This window comes from Anser brachyrhynchus, assembly GCF_964034855.1.
Source record: "Anser brachyrhynchus genome assembly, chromosome: 18".
In the NCBI taxonomy this organism is placed as follows: Eukaryota; Metazoa; Chordata; class Aves; order Anseriformes; family Anatidae; genus Anser; species Anser brachyrhynchus.
The window spans coordinates 8,485,235-8,503,919 of NC_137711.1; the positions used below are offsets into that span (position 1 = coordinate 8,485,235).

The 18,685-nt window shown below is 51.8% G+C and overlaps 2 protein-coding genes across 21 annotated transcripts in view; one reads left to right on the forward strand and one right to left on the reverse strand.

Moving 5' to 3' along the window:
- The first annotated feature begins 2,586 nt into the window (after positions 1–2,586).
- On the forward strand, positions 2,587–6,462 carry LOC308179898 (GTP-binding protein Rhes-like). The gene has a single exon (XM_080560726.1). It carries the CDS (start codon positions 4,264–4,266, stop codon positions 4,888–4,890), a length of 627 nt encoding a protein of 208 aa, XP_080416852.1. The 5' UTR covers positions 2,587–4,263; the 3' UTR covers positions 4,891–6,462.
- Positions 6,463–15,608: 9,146 nt separating this feature from the next.
- Positions 15,609–18,685, reverse strand: part of TNRC6C (trinucleotide repeat containing adaptor 6C) — a 297,118-nt gene continuing 294,041 nt past the window's right edge. For all 20 annotated transcript variants that reach the window (XM_080560646.1, XM_080560645.1, XM_080560641.1 and 17 more), the window contains one exon: positions 15,609–18,642. In XM_080560646.1, the coding sequence (XP_080416772.1) occupies positions 18,282–18,642 (361 nt within the window). In that variant the 3' untranslated portion in view covers positions 15,609–18,281. The remainder of the gene's footprint in view (positions 18,643–18,685) is intronic.

Sequence of the window (18,685 nt, forward strand, 5' to 3'; positions counted from 1 at the left end):
CGTGTCCTAGCAGTAGGGCTGGGGAGCACAGGGCTGGTGGGGAAGGTTCGTGTGCTCGGGGGGATCCTGCGCGGTGTTTGAGGCTGACCGAATGTCAGGCTTGCTCTTGCAATAAATGAACATTCATTAAAGATGCTGCAAAACCTGTCAGGACTTTAAGACTTTTTTTGGAAGAGCTCAGCTCAAATGCCAAACAAAAGGAACTCCCTCCCTCCTGTACAGGCTGCTTCAGGAACTGTACGGCCGAGGCACTGCTGCATCACGCGTCCCATCCCGCTACAAGCACTGGGAGTGGAGTGTGCTTGTGTGTGCAGCACCCCGTGCCCCCCTGTACCAAGTGGTGTTGGCTTTTTTCATTTCATTTTCATTTCATTTTTCATTTCATTTTCACTCTGCCTTCAACCCTGCTCCTCCTCTAGGTCCGGCTCAGCACCTGCCGGCCACTGTCCCTGTCCCTGTGGACCATGGTCTCTTCCCCCTGCACCCGTCCTCCTTCCAGCCCACCTCGAGCAGTGCCCGGCTGCTGTAGAAACCCTGGTGGGCATTTGGCAAGAAGCAGCACACCTATCATTTTCCAGCATCCTTCCCCAAATTGCTCCAGGTCTGATGAGGGCTGCGGCTGAGGATGCCCAACCAGGCTCCCCTGCTCCAGCCTCCCAAAGGAGCGGGGCTCCTCCTGCCCCCAACCCACCAGCACGCTCTGTCCTTGCTGCTTTGTCCTCTCCTCCTGCTGCCCTCGCTCCTCCCCGCTGGCCCGCAGCTCAGCGCTGTTTTCCCACCACGCTCTGGTTACCGCGAGGTCACCGTGATGTCCCTTGGGGCACCACGGTCCCCTCGGGGCATCACGGTCCCCTTGTCCCTCCTGGGACGGCAGCAGGAGCCGAGGTCACAGTGCGTGCCCTGCCTCTGCCTGCAGTGTGAGATCGAACAGTCCCTCTCCATCTCCATTATCAAGCCCAGCACCACGAGGGCCAGATCCTGCCCGCTCCCTGCAGCCCTGCTGAAGGCAGGAGCCAGCTCAGCCCTGTTCAGCAGGGGCTTTGCTGAAGGACCCGTAAATGTCCCATGGGTCTTTCCCTGGGGCAATCACAGGCTGAAACGATGCCTGTTTTTGTAATACCTGCCCCAAGGTGGCCTGCCAAGCCTGCCTTGAAAAAATATTGTATTTAAACACATCATAGCTGTGGACACAAAAGGCTGTGATGGAAAATGAGTCGCTGCCCTCCTCCCTCCTTGTTTCTCCCTTGTCTTCACAGGGTCCCCCCGCGCTTTGCTTTCCTTCTGCCAGTGGACATCAGTTAATGTGGAACAAGATATTCATGCAAAAGGCCTTTGGAAATATTCATTGCTCATCTCTTAACAAGATTACCTCTGAAATCCTCCATTGCTCTGAGGGAGATTTAAAACCTTTCAGGCTCTCGGTAACCATAGCAGCACGGATGTGAAAACTAACAGGGGACAACTGATGTGAAAAATCATGTGGGCCGTGCACACACTGTGTGCGGCGCAGCACAAAGGCTGGGGACTGCCTTATCTGCAACAAATTTCTCTGTTTAACTCTGCGTAACCTTTACAGAAACTCACCACAACCAGGGGCAGCCTATTCACTCCTATCACGAGCATCCAGAACACATTTCTTGGCAGGAATGCCTCCGGCTGCTGACAGCCCTGGAATATTGTTGTCTTTCTGCATGCACACAAGGAAGGACTGCTTGCTCTGCCGGTGCAGCTCCCCGATGGCTGTCCCCAGCCACGCAGACCTGTGGGGTCGGAGCACCATGACCTGCATGGTGGCACCAGGGTCACCTTCCCTATGACAATTTGGGAACCCTCCCATGGCCAGAGGAGCAGCTCGGTGTGTCCCATCGTGTCCATCAGCTGTAGCTTCATCTTGGAGGCTGCCGGCAGTAGTGGTGATGGTTCGGAGACAGGACGGGGCATTTGGAGACCGGTGTCCCCCTGGGATCCCCTGCCTGGGGGATGACTTTGGCCCCAGAGCCAGCTGGGAGCTGCTGCGGGACGCGCGTTGCCTCTCCTCCTGAAAAGCCCTGCAGCTGTCTGAGCACAAAGAAGCATGAGCAGAATTCCTTCCTGATTTACATCGTTTTTGGCTTTAAACAGCTTCCAAAGCTGGGGTAACATAGTTTGCTGTGCCCTGCTCCACGCTGCCTTTGGGCCTTCATTGCCACTGGAGTCGGTGGCACGCCAGGCACCGAAATCAGTCACTGCTGCAGCTACAAGCCCTCCCTTCGGTCCTGTGCTCAATGCTGGCGGTCCCCAGGCACTCACTGCGAATCCATCTCTCCTCCCAGTTTTTGGCCAACAGCAGCCCTGTGGCCACACCAGGATGCCTTCTGCATCCTCAGCTCCTTCTAATACCGTGGTGGATGGTGCACTACTGGGTGGTGCCAAACCCCACGGATGCCACGGGTAGTTTTGGACACCCACCACCCATCCCATCAGGCTTTCCTCTTCTCCCTGTGCAGACTGAGCAGGGACCCTGCTAACCCCAGTGAAACCTCCTGGCTCTCCTCGTAATAGGATCAGATAAGGAAAGTGCTTAATACTGCTAAAATACAGTTGCAGTTGGGGAATTAAGAGGCAGGAGTAACTCTTGTGAAAAGGGCTTTTGAAATCAGCAGAACAAACACAGTCAGAACTAAATGATGAAACTGGTAGTTTGCTATCAAAAGAAAAACCAACTGGTAGTTTGCTAGCGAAAGGAAACCAACTGCATGAAAATTACAGAAACTAGTCCACAGCTAGGAAAAAAATACACACACACACAGAATTTTGATAAAGACTTACTTTGTCTTGTCAACAAGCTCCCTCTTTATTTGCACTTTTCATAAATCAGCTGCACGAGTGATGAAAAGTGATGACTCTAGCATGAAGGATAAGAGGTGGCTGCTGAGGAAAAGTGTCCAGACATGGCAACCTGCATGCTCACCAGCAAACCCGCTTCCCGATGTGATGTCTGGCCGCCCAGAGAAGGGAAACATCATGCGCCCTGCTCCTCTGCCTGGTAAATCAACCACCCCTTCCCTCCTGACGCTGTGTGCTCAGCCTGAACCCACAAGCTGAACACTGGTATTTGGTCAGGAGGGTTGTGTGGTTTGAAAATCATTTCCCGGTGCTGAGGGTTCCACCAGCATCACAGGCCAGCGTCTCGCCCTGCCCTCGGAGGGGCTAGGCGTTGCTGAGCTCGCACAGCCTGGCTCTGACCCCATTTTTGCCACGCTGCTGCCCTGGGAACGCGTCCCACTTCCAAAACCTCTCAGCAGCCGGTGTCAGGGACACGGAGCACCTCCGACCGCAGCTGCCCTCTGTTCACTGGGTTTGCAGCTTCTGTGCCAGAGCCCAAACTGCCCTGGGTCCTGCGGAGACCTTGGCAGCTCTGGGTCAAAGCCTTGCTGCAGCCCGCGCAGGGTCAGCGGTCCCACCCGCGACTGTCTGTGATTTGCTCTCGGAGATGACAGCGCACCATTTGCAGGGAGATTTTATTTTCCCCCCAAGCTAAATATTTCATAAAATCACAGAATAACTGACAGCTGAACATGGAGACTATGACGCACGGCTTTCAGGGAGATCTTACTTCCCCCCTCAGGTCAAACATTTCATAGGATAACGGAGCGGTTGGGCACGTTCGCAGCACGCCGCTCCAAAAACGAGCTCCGGACCCAGACAGGCGTGGGCAAGGCTGCAGATGTCCCCCTGCCATGTCCGCCCATGAGCCACCCAACGGGAGGGCGAGCGCGGCTCAGCTCCCCTGCTGAGTACAAGCCCATGCCAAGAAGCACAGGCTGCTCTCTGGGTAGGGCTGGCCGGCTGCAACGCTGCCAGCTCCCCGGCGCTGCCGGCAGCGGCGAGAGATGCAAGCGCAATGTGCAACGCAGCGCGGTGCTCTCCAGGGCTGGAGTGGCTTTCCAGGGCTGAGCGCCGCGGATTGGCCCGGAGCACCCCGCTCTCCTCCCTCCCTGCCCTCCTCCTTCAGCACCCTCAACCCACGGAGATTGGACAGCCGGGTGCCACATGGCAGAGAGGAACCAGGATAAAAGATGAGCAGGTCTGGGGAACGGTAGCGTCTGCAGCAGAACGGCCGGGAAAAGTTTGCAGGGAGGTGGCACCAAACTTCGCCGGCTGCACGGGGCTGCAGGGACGGACAGACAGACAGACACTGGGGCTGCAGCCACCCAGGGACACCCACAGCTTGAGCGCCAGCTGCAGAGCATCCCGTCCCCTGGAAAGCCTCCGCGCCCAGCCATGTCCCTGGTGGTGAAGGAGAAGAACCACGTGCGCCTGGTCTTCTTGGGCGCTGCCGGCGTGGGCAAGACGGCGCTGATCCGCCGCTTCCTGCTGGACACCTTCGAGCCCAAGCACCGGCGCACGGTGGAGGAGCTGCACAGCAAGGAGTACGAGGTGAGCGGCGCCACGGTCACGGTGGAAATCCTGGACACCAGCGGCAGCTACTCCTTCCCGGCCATGAGGAAGCTCTCCATCCAGAACAGCGACGCCTTCGCCCTGGTCTACGCCGTCGACGACGCCGAGTCCTTCGAGAGCGTCAAGAGCCTGCGGGAGGAGATCCTGGAGGTGAAGGAGGACAAGTTTCCCCCCATCGTGGTGGTCGGCAACAAGGCGGAGAGCGGCGGCGAGCGGCAGGTGCCGGCGGAGGATGCGCTGTCACTGGTGGAGCTGGACTGGAACAGCCGCTTCGTGGAGACCTCGGCCAAGGACAACGAGAACGTGCTGGAGGTCTTCAGGGAGCTGCTGCAGCAAGCCAACCTGCCCAGCCGGCTCAGCCCCGCGCTCTGCAAGAGGAGGGAGACGTTCCCCAAGGAGCACACGCTGCGGCCGCCCATGAACAAGACCAACAGCTGCTCGGTGTGCTGAGCCGGCCGCCCGGGGCTGGCAGGACGGCGGCGGCTGGGAACTCAGGTGGGCTGGGTGGGGAGAGGCGCTGCCTCGGCCAAAAGCGACCCCGCTCCCTCCCACCCCTTCCCTCCTCGTCCCCGCCCAGCCCGCTGGGACCAGAGAGGGTTTGTGGGGCGAAAGGAGGAGACCCTCGGATGGGATGCCGGTCGCTTTGGTTTGGCCAGCGCCGGGAAGGTGCAGGGAGAGGGCGAGTTCCCAAAAAAGCAGGACGCCCACCTGAGAAACCGCTGCGCGAGCCAGCAGGCGGAGGTGAGCCGAGGCAAGGGGGGGGCTCGAAGTGCTGGGGCTGCAGCGGTGCGACAGCGAGCTTGCGGGCAGGCGGGAGGCTCCTCGCCCGCCAGGAAGGGGGCAAGTGACGGGGCTCTGGCTGCTCACATCAAAAAGCAGACGTGGGCATCCATGTGCCGTGCTGCACCCTGCCAGTGCCACCCTCCCGGGTCTCCGCCGGGTCCTGCGTCCTCCTGGCCCCAGCACTGGCCCGTGCCATGTTCTGGGGCAGCTATGTTAACACCGGCACGTCCAGTGTCCAAAGTAGTTTTGGTTTTGTACTTGAGTAGGCGCGTAGAGCAGGCAATATCATGGTCTATGCATCTCTTCAGTTTTCTCTTTTCTATGTCTGTTTTTTTTTTTAAGTGTACCCAATAAACGTTGCAAAGTAGAGCTGGAAAACGTGTGGGTTTCTTTCTGCGGTGCCTCCAACGCCGTAGTGCCTGATACAACTGCTTTGTGCCCAGACCCCTTATCACTGTATTTGTTTTCCCTCCTCCGTGCCCTGCCCTTATCTGGCGTGTCCTGGCACAGCCCCAGCTCCCCTGGCACTGTCGGTGCACCCGGTGGGGTGATTTTCCTGATAACTCAACCACCGCATTTTTTTTAACCAAGCGGTGAGTAACTAAAAATAAAACAGCTTGTCTCGCGTTCAAGTACAGAAAAAAACAGCAGCCCTTAAAAGACACCTGATCCACCGTAATAAAAACCATAAACACATTAAAAAGCGATAACAAAAGGAGCGGGAGAAGAGCACAGAAGGGCAGTATTTACAATACTGCGGCGTGCACCCATTTCCTCTCCCCTTGTACAGCCCACCCTCGCTGTAAGGCGCGTTTAACCTGCTTGGCAGCCACACAAACACCATAAAGATGTCAAAGCCTGGCAGATTGAAGAGCCGCCCAACCTGTCCCGTGCCCACGGGAGCTGGGGTCAGAAACCCATCCCGAAGGCGGTGTGTCCCTGCTCACACCAGCCTGGATCGCTGGGGATCACACACCGGGATCCTGTCGGTCCTCCCCGAGCAGGGCTGACCCTGACACAGGAGCTGACCCTCCCCAATGCCAAACCTCGTGTGTCCCCCCAGGCACTGTCCCCACGGGCACCGCCTCAGTGGCAGGGGCTGCCGGCAGCTCTGGGAGGGCGAAAATCCCCCTGCCCGAGCCTGGCACGGGCTGAGGCCAGGAGAGGCACTGGGAGGGTGGGCAGCCGCAGCGGGACCCCCTGGTGCCAGCTGGGGCCGTGGGGGTCGGGTGCCCCCCCCGTGCACCTACCTCGTGGTGCCGTGGTGCTGTGCGGGGCGGGGAGGCCGGATGGCAGCGAAGCAGCAGTTGTTCCTAGCCCAGAACTGCCAGGGCACACGGCACGGCTTGGGCAGAGGCGATCCCTGGGGAAAAGGGGTCTCCTCCTGGTAGGAAACAGAGCGCAACGAGAGCTCGCTCCTGGCAGCCAGGCCCACCTGGCGGCACGCGGCCCGCGGGGTGCTCCGGCCCTGTGCCACCAGGGCGATGCACGAAGCCCCGGTGCCTTTGGCATCCCGCAGGCAGCGGGCAGAGCCCCCTGTCCCCCCACCCTCTTCCCCCCCCAGCCCAAAGCAGCGGGGGCGGGATGCTCAGCAATGAGCAGAGCCATTGGAGCAGCACACCCAATGCCTGGCTGTGTTATACACCCCCACACACCCCCCCAAGGCCTGGGGTGACCCCCCCCCGGCACGCTGGGGAAGGGGAGATGGCTGGGAGGGGGCTGCGGCAGGGCAGCTTTGGCTGGGGGCTGCAGTGCCTGGGGGTGCTGCACAGCCACGGGCCTGGCTGCGGGGGTGGTCAGGAGGGATGCCAGCCTCCTGGGGCTCCGCAGGGGGCTCTGGCTTTGCTCCTTAGGGGGTTTGTGGGACCTGGGAGAACCACACGAGTCAGGAAGCACCCTAAGAGCTCCTGGTGCCTGTCCTGCGAGCCCGCCCCTGCCTTCTGCCTGCGCACAGCCATGTGCCAGGAGGTGGCCTGACTGCAAATACACCAAGGGAGTTTAAATCCGAAGGTCCTGTGCCTGGTGGCCTACGCGGGCATACAATCGGGTTCATCCTTTGCTTTAGCAGAAGGATGCAGTTGAGGGCCCTCGCAGGGCAGCTGGGTCACGCAGGGCGGTGTAGAGGCAAGAACTGAGCTGGCTTTTGCTCCCCAGATCACAGCTACAAAATCCAACAACTGGCAGCAGGAAGCTGAGGGCAGGTGATCATCGATGGAGCAGAGCCCAAGCGGTGCACACAGGGGGTGGCGAGGGCTGCCACCACCCCATGGGCACCTGAGTGGAAAGAGGAGCAAGAATTGCCCACCCGGCCGCTTCCCTGGCCTGCAGGGAGCGAGTAGCCAGGTCGGACGCTTCCTGCTGGGGTTTTGGGGAAGCCCAGCTCGGTGCTGAAGCACTCAGCTGTCCCCAGCACACCTGCGGGGACAGGATTAACCCTGGGCATCTGCAGCCTGGGGGCTTCTCTTTGGGGGCTGAGGGAAGCAGTGAAGGGGCTCTCGCCTCCAGAGCAGCTGCTCAAAGCCCTCCTGTGTGTGAAGATGCAGCATGGGGAAGGGATGATGCCCATCAATGTGGCCTGGGGGAATTGGGACTTGCTGGGGCTGAAGGGTCCTTGGTTCCCTTGGCTGTGTGCTGGAGGCTGCTATAACAACGGATGGGGGATCTGGGGAAAAGCCTCTGTGCCCAGCGAGCCACCCCATCCCAGGCAGTGGCAGTGCTTGTGCTCCCCATCCCACCCCTGGGACTGCAGAGGTCTTGTCACACCATTCCTTGTAATTAATTAGCTGTAGTTTAAGTTTCTTTTTCTTTTTTTTTTTTTTCCACAGGTGGTCTGTTACATCCATGTGTAGGTGGCCCTGAGGAGCCGTTCTGCTTTGACACCATCTTTGTAGCAGAGGACAGCGGGACGAGGACATGTCCCTGCCCCTGCGGGGTGGCAGTGCCTGAGGACAGCAGGACAGGGACACATCCTTGCCCCTGTGGGGTGGCAGTGCCCCAGTTGCTGTCCTTCCACGAGCAGCTCCGAGCACCACAGCCCCTGCGTGCCGGGCATGCAGCACTCACAGCCCAGCCCTGGCTGCTGCTGAGATCCCTGGTGCTGCTTTTCTACACAAAAACCCTTTGCAGCAACTTGACCCCATCCCATGCAGAACCAAGGGCTGCTCTTCCCATCCCCGAGATGCTGGAAAGATCCCGAGCATCTTCCCATGGCAGCTCTCCCTTCCTCCCTCTCCTTTCCCCGCTTGGACTCGCGGCCATAGCAGCCTCCAGCCCCGTCCTTGCTCTCGCCCACGTCCCCCAGGAGCAGAGCGCCGTGTGCTCGCCCTGGTTCTGTTCCACATCATGTGGCACAGCCCATCAAACCGCGGCGAGATGCTCCCGCTTAATTTGTGTGCACAAACAATCAGGGGGAATCAAGATGCCGCCCGCGAGAGCTGCACGCCAGTGACAGCGGCGCTGCCCGCGGGGGGAGGCCTCAGCTGCGCCCGGGTGCTGTGCCTAATTGGTGCTGGCTGCTGCAGCTTGCTCGGGGTGTGATTGATGGGGAGCAGTGGCACAAACACTTCAGCCAAGGACACTGAACGAGAAAGCAAAACATTTTAAAAGGGAGAGCAGCACGCACTTGTTGGGGGTATAATTAGCCGTGTTTGTCTTCAGGGCCTTGCGCTGAGCGAGGTGCAGCTCTGGGGAAAACAAGCCGGCAGGCTGAGTGCTCTGCAGAGCCTGACCCCACTGTCCTCGCATCCCATGAGCCAAACCAGGGCGCTCCCAGGGGGTCCTCGGGGCCCTGCTCTGCACGCCGGGTGGCCACGCGAGAGGCGGCATGGGGGCAGCAGCAGCAGGCCCCAGGGGCAGTGCCCTTCCCTGCTTCCCGGGGGGGAAATACGTCCTGCTGCCTTGGGAGCTCCGAAGAGTCATAGGATCCTAGAATCCCGGAATCATTAGGGTTGGAACAGACCTCCAAGATCATCTGGTCCTACCATCCCCCTACCACCACCATCACCCACTGAACCATGTCCCCAAGCACCACATCCAACCTTTCCTTGAATACCCCCAAGGATGGTGCCTTCACCACTATCCCAGGCAACCCGTCCCAACACCTGACTGCTCTTTCTGAGAAGAAATGTCTCCTCATTTCCAACCTGAACCTCCCCTGGCACAACTTGAGGCCATTCCCTCTAGTCCTGTCACAGTTACCTGTGAGAAGAGGCCGACCCCCAGCTCCCCACACCTTCCTTTCAGGCAGTTGCAGAGAGCAATGCGGCCTCCCCTGAGCCTCCTCTTCCCCAGACCAAACACCCCCAGTGCCCTCAGCCGCTCCTCACAGCGCTTGTGCTCCGGGTCGTGCTCTGTCATGTCGCACCCTCCCGGCAATGACACAAAATCGGCCTGAGATGGCTTCCAAGCAAGGAGCTTGGTCAAATGCGTGGCTCAATGTGAGCCTGTGGGGAGGGCTTGGGGAGGACTTTGGGGAGGATTTGTGAGAGGACTTTGGGGAGGATTTTGGGGAGGACTTTGGGGGAAGGCTTTGGGGAAGGATTTTTGGGGAGGACAGCCATGCCTCACACACCTCCACAACACGCACTGCGCTGCTCCCGTTCCCTGTACTGAATTGTGCTGAATTGCACTGAATTATAGGGGGGGCACAAAGCCGGGGGCTGCCCCAGACCCCCCTCTAGGCTCCCAGCCCCGCAACATTGCCACCACCCCGGGGGTCCCGGCCTGGTGCTGGCGGATCCCTCCCGCCCCCCCCAGTGCTGCTCAGCGGCTGCAGCCGGGCGGCTCCTTGCTGCTGGGGGGGCTCCTGTGTGTCCCCCCCGGCCGTGCTGGGGGATGGGAGAGGAGCCCCTCTGCTGCTGCCCACAGTCAGCCCTTTGTTCTGCTTTGTTCTGCCCCGACACCGTGACAACCCCACTGGGTTTGTTGCTGGCCGAGGGATGAAGATGTGGGCACGTAGATGGGTCCAAAATGAGGGCTAGCGTGGGTTTTGGGCAGTGCCCAGCTTTTTTCCGAGGGGACATTTCAGTGTATGAAGCCATAGGTGTGAGGGAAGACATGTGGGCTGCACAGTTGTGAAGGTGCACGGCCGCTCAGCACCAGCATCACCCATCCTGCCACCTCTCGGGGGCCTGGCACCCCGATAACCACACAACCCTCAGCAGCTGCATGCCGCAGGACTTGAAGCATCTGCAAGGCAGCTTCACAGCACTTTGCCTTTTAATGATGACCTCTCAGCCAACAGGAGACAGGCAGAAATTTGCTTGAAGTTTTTTCAAACCCAGAAGCCTCCATTTAGGAGCCTCAGTGAGCATGTAAACACCTAAACTGCCCTCATACTTTTTTTTTAAAATGCTCCCAGCCTAACAAAACCAGGCTGCCCAGACAGGCAACAAGGCAAGGCCGGGCTGTGGGAAGCTCCTTGAAGCCAGCCCTGCTCCATCTCCCTGGTGCAGGACCTGCACCACGAGCCGACCACGGCGCACCCCAAGCCCCGGCACTCCTGCGCCCAGCGCCCTCGGGACGGGATGGGACAGGCGGGGGCTGGGGCACAGCCAGCAGCAGGAGAAGCATTTTTAAAAATACTTCAGTCACTTCTCCTGCCAGGTGGAATAGTGCACTTTAAATGCACTGTGTTGACAAGAATCCTAAGAACAATCCCATCTGGAAAATATGCTATTTGGCCTCCCAGCCTTGTTGAAGGTCCAAGTGGAAAAGGAGAATTCTCCAACCACTTCTCACTAGGCTTATTTCAGAAAAGCTTCCCTTTCTTCTCAGCTACAGCTGGAGCCTACGGGGGTAAATCACGAGTGTCTTGGAACCTGGATTCCAAAGCACAGATGGGTGCTGGAACTGTAAGGTGATAAAGATCAACACCTTTACTTGGTGTTATCTACACTAGAGGACAATGCAACCTCTTACCTATGTACTGGGATACCATTATATTTGGATACTTTCTCTTCCTCGTATTCCCAGGGTTTAGGGCTTTGCTCCTGAATCTCCACTAAATCATGAGCAACCAGTGCACTGCAGACTAAATATTAAGCTTTATTTTGTGTCAACACCCATTTTTGTCTCTAATGGTCGGGCTTGAAAGCAGCACCAGGGGCTGTCACAGGCCAGGTGCTGGGCTGGGAGTCACTGGTCCCTGTGTCCCTGAGCTTCAGTTCTTGCACAGGTTTTTCAGGAAAGCCCCAGGAAACTATTTTTCAAGGCTGCTGAAGCACTATGAGAGAATAATTTTGAAATTTCTTCCGGGTACAGCAAAAGTTTAAAATGCAGGTGGGGGAGACAGCACCAAAACATGTAGTAGGCAAGCAGAAGAGCGAGAAATAAAGGATGTTAGAATAATGCAATGTGTTGAACATAGCTTTAGAACTACTTTACTGGGTGCTCATGCTTACACACTGATGTATAAAGAAAACCTTCACTGAGATAGAGCTAGTAGGGAACACTTCTCTGGGGGTGGTACTCAGAAATGAACTCCCCCTACAGATAACCGAACGGAATCAAGCAGTTCCTTATACGTTTTTTTTTTCCATCCCTGTGCTCCCGGCCTCACTAGCTTGCCTCATCCACCTGTTGCATTTTACCTTTGCTGTTGCCCACTTACACAGGCTGGGAAAGTGCAACTCTCCCCATCCTGGAAGATTTATTTTTTTTAAACTATTTAGCAATAAAAGCATTACAAGGTAATCAGAACTAGTTGCCAACTACCATTCGTCCTACAATCATACAGCTGAACGTGGGATCGTCCCAAAGAGAGAGGCAAGGCCCGCTCAGCTACGGGGACTGGTGTCTGTGCCTCTTAGTTCAGGTACTTTATGCTTGTGCGGAATCTCCCACCAAGCACCGTGATTGCATTTCTGGAGTAGAAATACATTTCTGTGTACTTCACACGGGTAGAAGCTGCAGTTCTTTACCTGAAAAATACTGATTTCCTCTGCCTCTGTCAGAAGTCTCCTGTAATCTGTAGGGAGAGAAGAGTTGGGAAGGAGACAGAAAAAGCAGAACAAGTGGGTACCACTTCAAATTGGATAAAATAATGCCAAATCTGTTTTCTCCTACTCCTATAGGGTAGAGACAGAAAAAACAGAAGTACTGTAGTCACACCAAGGAGACCACTGCAAAAACAGAAACAGCATCTGCTCCTTTCCAGCACTGTCAGCACACAGGTCTTCAGTCTGCTTGAAAATATTTTTCCAACATAAATGAAGGAGTGAGCAAAGGAGAAAGAACTACAGAGCAGTGAGAGAGGAATCTGCCACAGTTTGGACTATCACTGAGTCGATCCCCTGACCAAAACGATTTAGGACAGGTCACTATTTGATGCGATCTGCCTACAGGCAGGCAGCAGCTGGGGGGATTTCTCACCAGCAGTCCCAGCTTCATGGCTAGTTCAAGGCAAGCCACCTTTACTACTACTACTATTTATTGAAAGCAAAGCAATCTTCCAGCTTATTGTGTTTTATAACATTTTAATAACCCTGAAATCATGACTGCACTGGGACCACGTTTTCATCAGAGAAAATTTACAAGCAACTTGTTTCCAATGCATCTGACAGTAAAAAACAAACACCGGGGGCACACACAGGACAAAGTGTCATATTCGCTTCTAATGAAACGTCGTCATTAGAGAGGAGAAAACGGTGGGAGCGCGAGTAATTTAAAATGGTCAACTCTACTGTCTTTGCACAGGCTGGAGGGGCCGTTAGAGCATGTAGTCTGGCAACTTGCAGCAAGCAATAGTTAACCTGAGAATGGGTGTATCCGCTGGAGGAAGACACCTAGAGCCCACTAGAACATGGGCACGTTAGCAGTCCGTCCTCCCTCAGGAAAGCTACAATGTGGATGAGTGCTGGAGGCGCCTCTCCCAAATTCCAAGAGCACAATATTACTGGAAGAGACCCCCTGGGAACAAGGGGGGGGATGTGAGAGGACAGACGTTTGGCTGCTCCCGTAGACTTTAAGGTTTCCCGGGTATGTTACCGCCTTCGAAGCCACCCAAGGACCTGGGTAAAACAGTCCAAGAGACCTGCAGGGAGCTAAAATTGTCCTGTGTGGTCCGTGGATGGGCCCATAGTCTCCTCTGAATTCCCACTAAAGGTAACATCACGAATCACAGACATTTCCACACATTTATGGAGCTGTCGTTTACCTTGGGTTTTCGTGGGGAACGCGGGTAAGTCAGGCACCCGGACAGTTCACGTACAGAGTTCGTCCGATCTCCGTTTCTGAATTTCCAGAACTCCCCTTCCCTGAAGCTGGCTACGCAGGACTTTTGCAGAGATTGTACATTCAGCATCAATACAGTGATACAATTCGTACACCTGTCATTTTGACAACGCGAGGACGCTAACAGACATCTAGCAGCAGTTCGTATACGGCGGCGTGAGACGATCTTTGCGGGGCGCCGTGGCGATCTTTGATCTGGTACCACAGGTATGCTCCACGCTATAGCTGCCCAAAACCCCCGTCTGAAAGGGCATTTCGGTTCCATTTCCAGACTCTTCCAACTCCAATAAGTCTTAACATATACAGATAGCCATATACATTTTTAATTAAAATGCTCCTTCACATACACAATCATATATTGAATGATCAAGAACAATAATATATTTTTGGAGCAGAAGTAGCGAAACAATCTGCTCTGCCAGTGCCACCCACAAACTAGACAAGTAACTAAGAAGTTTGACAGTTTCAGACCACTTAGGAAAGAGAAATTCTCTTGGCTTAGAAGATAGGGGAGCCATGCAGTGAAAGTGCTATGGAAGATACAGTAAATGCAATATACATTAAAAACACAAATTCTTTAGATGTTCTCTTGTAAAGATTCTTGAGACATAAGGATCGTCCTTAGCATCAAGAGCTATCTTTACAATTTCAGAAATATTTGATAATATTAAAGCAGAAGAGAGTATGACACTGAAAATAAAAACTTCTACCCGAACACTATAAGATCGATTTTGGCCAAAAGCTATATTTCTTTTAACATACCAGGGTGGATACTAAATTTTGAGAGTGTATCAGATTTACAAAAAGCCATCTGCCAACCTTACGGATGACAAATGCTCTCATTACCTGAAACATCTGACTCTGTGATGGACTTTGATGTCTAAGCAAACAAAACTCAGGAAAGTTGAAACTGAAAGCCCTCCTTGCTCAAAAAAAGAAAAAAAAAATAGAAACTCTTCCAAGAATTTCAATACCAACACCTGGAAGAGAAAAAAAATATTAAAAAAAATAGTAGGGGATGGGAAGGGGAAGCAGTTCACAGTAAAAAAACAACTATGACAACAGCTGTGCAATATTGGGGCAGTATAGATACTGGATGAGATTCGCAGAACAGGCTGCAGATTGGAAATTTTAGCTATTTAGGTAACAGAACTGACCCCAAAATCTAGTTTTGATAATTTGTAACTGTATCATACCTGTCAGCAAACTGCAAACTCAAGAGTTGGTTGGGTTTCTCGCTGCTCAGGGGTCTTTCTCCTTGCACGCACAGCTCATGGCAGAGTAGCCCAGCGAGAGAAAAGACCCCCCCAGCAGAAAGCTGGGCTGAAGCCCTGGTGCTGGCAGAGCTGTTCGGTGCTGTGAGCTGCTTCCTCGGTAATCCAGTTCTTCACGAGTTACTTTCCTTCTCAAAAGAAGTGCCATGAGTTATACTGTCCAGACTCAACCACTGGAGACTTGGGATAAATCACGCTTTCAGTATAAATCACCGTAATGCCACCAAGAAGTAAAGAACTGGTTTTAGGGAGGTGGGAGGAGAACGTAAGCTCATCTTTAGGCAAGGGAGATGGAGCAAGTTTGGGTCCCTCCAGGAACCTTCTGCGATTTGCCTGCTACACCTGGTTAGCTATTCAACTTATCTCCCTTGAGTTCAAACCTGAAAGGCCAAACATGAAAATATTTTTGTTTCTTTCCCATCTTATTTATGGGCTATTTGCCCGCTTCATAAAATTTAGTGGAACTGGCAATTTTGATCTAGAGACATTTAGGTCCAGAAAATGGGAAGCTACAGCGTGATTGAACAGCGGAGCTGGAGAGGAGCCTTTAGCCTCCAGTCTCTCCATACTCAAAGTGTTAGCCATTAATCTACTGTATTATTACAGACATGAATAAATGAGAAAAACATAACAAAAAATGATTACTGCTTTTTATGCATCACTCTTCCGGATGTGATATGCAAAGCATTTGTGGTACAAGCCATCATCAACAAACACATATTCCAAGTGTGTGACTACACTTACAGGAGTGATTTGCCTGGCTTTACACTTAAATCTCATTAATATTGAAAGTGTTAAACTTCCTCCATGAAACACCTTATGAGATTTTACTTTTTTTTTTTTTTTAGTATCCCCTGCATAAAAGAAAAATACACATTATTTGAACAGCCAAGAAAAAACTGCAATTTATTAAGTTTCAAAGAATCTTCGTACTCTTGAAAGCAACTTTCGGTGCATGTTCTTTAACAATCACATTCTATGAGGAGAAAGAACATTAAAAGCCACAATTGTTTGTTTGTTTGTTTTTAATCTCAGAGTTACAGACATCTTTAATCCAAAAGGAAAGGCAAAAAAAAAAAAAGCGCCCCCAAACAAAAACCCACCCCACCAACCCTAAACAGAAATTTTCATTCCCAATTTCAAAATATCAGGAGTTTTTCTACAACTCAATGCTAAACTTCAGCATGAAAAATTGTATGTAAACACGCACATACACACATACATATTTTATATAAGAGAGTGTGTGTGTATATATATATATAAAATATATATATGTAGGAGGCGTGTAATGGCAATGAGATGCAATTACTCTGAGGAAAGGTTATTCAGCTAAATACACTACTAAAACTTGAGAAAAAAACAAGTCTTGAACCCAGTTTGTGCATAGTTCATGATCCTCTATAAAACCAGCTTTTGTTAATTTGCAATCTTGCAGGACCCTTTAAATCTGATAAAACCATTAAAAAGCTAATCTTCCAAAAAAAAAAAAAATGTAATGCACAAGTTTCCTGATCCAAGCAGGCAGGGAGCACAATGTTCATATAATTTTTAAAACATACTTGAAGTGTATGTTATTCCATTGTCTTTCTTCCTTTCAAAACAATCAAAAACATTGATCTTTTTTTAAACATAAAGCAATTTTTTAATATATAAAGCACTCTTCAAACATCTATTTCTTTTGAGTCCATTATTTGGTAAATATGTAACTGCTACACATTAGATTAGGTATTTTCTTCTTTCTTACTGTCTTTTTTATTTTGTTTTTTAATAATATCTTCAGTGCTAGGAGTTGGGTTTTAAAAATACATGAAATGGTGTGGAGTTGCTCCTCGGGAAACCCGGCTTTCCTGAGACATCTTCCACCATGTGCAAGATAGTGATCACAAAGTTTTCGCCACTTTGACGAAGAGGAGGAAAACAACAACAAAAATAGTACACAGCAATGGCCAAAGAAAAGAATAATACAACAACACTGTTCAATCCCAGAGCTCTGAAGTAGCATATCTTCATTCTGAAAATAGTTTTCTTTACGATGGAAGTCTTTTTTTTTTTTCTTTTTTTTTCTTTTTTTTTTTTTTAATTCCTTTTTTATTTTAAAGTTTGAAGGAGAAAAAAGGTCTGTAAACAGGTGAGAGCCAAAACTCCTGGCTCCTCCAAAAGCAGTCAAAACCTATGTCCAAGTGCTTGTTTCTGTTCCTGCTTGCAAGGGAACTATCCACTCTTTACAATTATCTATGGCCACAGTTCAACAACAGTATTTTTTTAAACTTTATATTCCGAATGGAAAAATGGTGCAATACTCCGGTAATAATTTTCTTGCATTAGTCCACAATAAAAAGCCGCTAAAGGTAGATATACATATTATTCTCCAGAGATACACACTGTAATTTTTAAAATGCGATAAGAGTCCTTGAGTAAACATTTACACGTGAATTGTCGCCGGCCCCTTCTATCAGTTTCTTTCTTTTTTTTCTTTTTTTTTTCTTTCTTTTTTTTTTCTCCTTTTTACCGTTATAGGATTAGCTACAAGAAGGGCTGCGGACACTCAGTGCAAAGTTAGAAGCTAATAACAATTAAACATTTGACCAATGAGCAAATAAAAAGCATATACTGAATAAAAGGAAAAAATTCACACTTTTAGTTAAATCACACGTGGGCGCACACGTACACACACATACACACAAGCACACTCACATACATACACCTGTTCAAACAAAAACATATAGTCTGAACTTTAAAAAAAAAATTCTTAGAGCCTGTTTTTTGTGTACTGATGCCAACCTGGAAGTGTAATAATTAGACTTAGAAAGTGTTCACATTTTGTTATTGGCCTGCTGGATTCAAGTATTTGCATGTTTGATATGTTCTTTTTTTTTTTTTTTAACTTTTTATATTTTTGGGATTAAAAAAATGACATGAAAAAGTAATGAAACAAGGGTAATGTGCATAGGCAGATCCATGGGAGTAGTGGACACAGAGATACCCCAGCCCCCGCCCGCCCTCCCCCCATTCAACCTGTACAGTCAAGAGTTACCATTCAGATTCATTACTTTTCTGTACCAATGGTAAATATCACACTTCACCCTTTCTGATTATTGGGTCCGCCTCTGGTAATGTGCATAATAGTCACAGGCTCATTTTAAATAGGCTTTCATTTCCCCTTCCCCCCCCCAAGTTGATAAAATAACCCTTTCCAGCCCAAATTCTGAAAAGTGCCCTTCATGATAGACCTATTCTAAGCAGCTTTTATAGTTTGTTTTTAAAATCACCATACAAACATAAAAAGACAACATAAAACAAAAAGCCATGAAAAAAATAAAACCTGTCATTAGCATGTGACACTGACCAAAAGTAGCCCATACTGTTTCATTAACAGTTCACAAGGACTTCTGCAGTTTCATATTCGATATTGGACAGAGGTACTAAAAAAGGGCTGCCAGTCTGATCTGTTAAAGCTGGATTCTTCATCAAGCCCGGGACTGGAAAGGGTTACAAATTTTATTTTTCCTTTAGTGCTGATGATTGTTATTTCCATTTTGTTTCTCTCGTTTCCTAGATGGACTCCCCACTGAGAAGATCACCTGGAAGAAGAGTATTCAGAGGTGTGGGGCTCCCGATAACTCTGCCGTCGTCGGTGCTGGGGGGTCCCCAGAGGCTGCTGGAGTACTGGGGCACCCCACCCCACAGCAGGTCGCTGCTGCCCTTGCCGCCCAGGCAGGGGCTGTTCCAGTGGCCGGCGTCGCCACGCACCAAGCCGTGCGAGCCGCCCGCTGAGCCCAGGCGCGTCTGGTTGCTTCCAGTGTTGGACTGCCAGCTGGAGGTGGGCGGCAGGGGCTGGCCTTGTGCTAAGAAACGGTTTACTTCCTCTTCACCAGCAAACTCGGCCAAGATGGTAGTGTTTCCCAGGACACACCTAGGGACAAGAGCAAAAGGCGACGTGAAACGAGGGGCGCAGG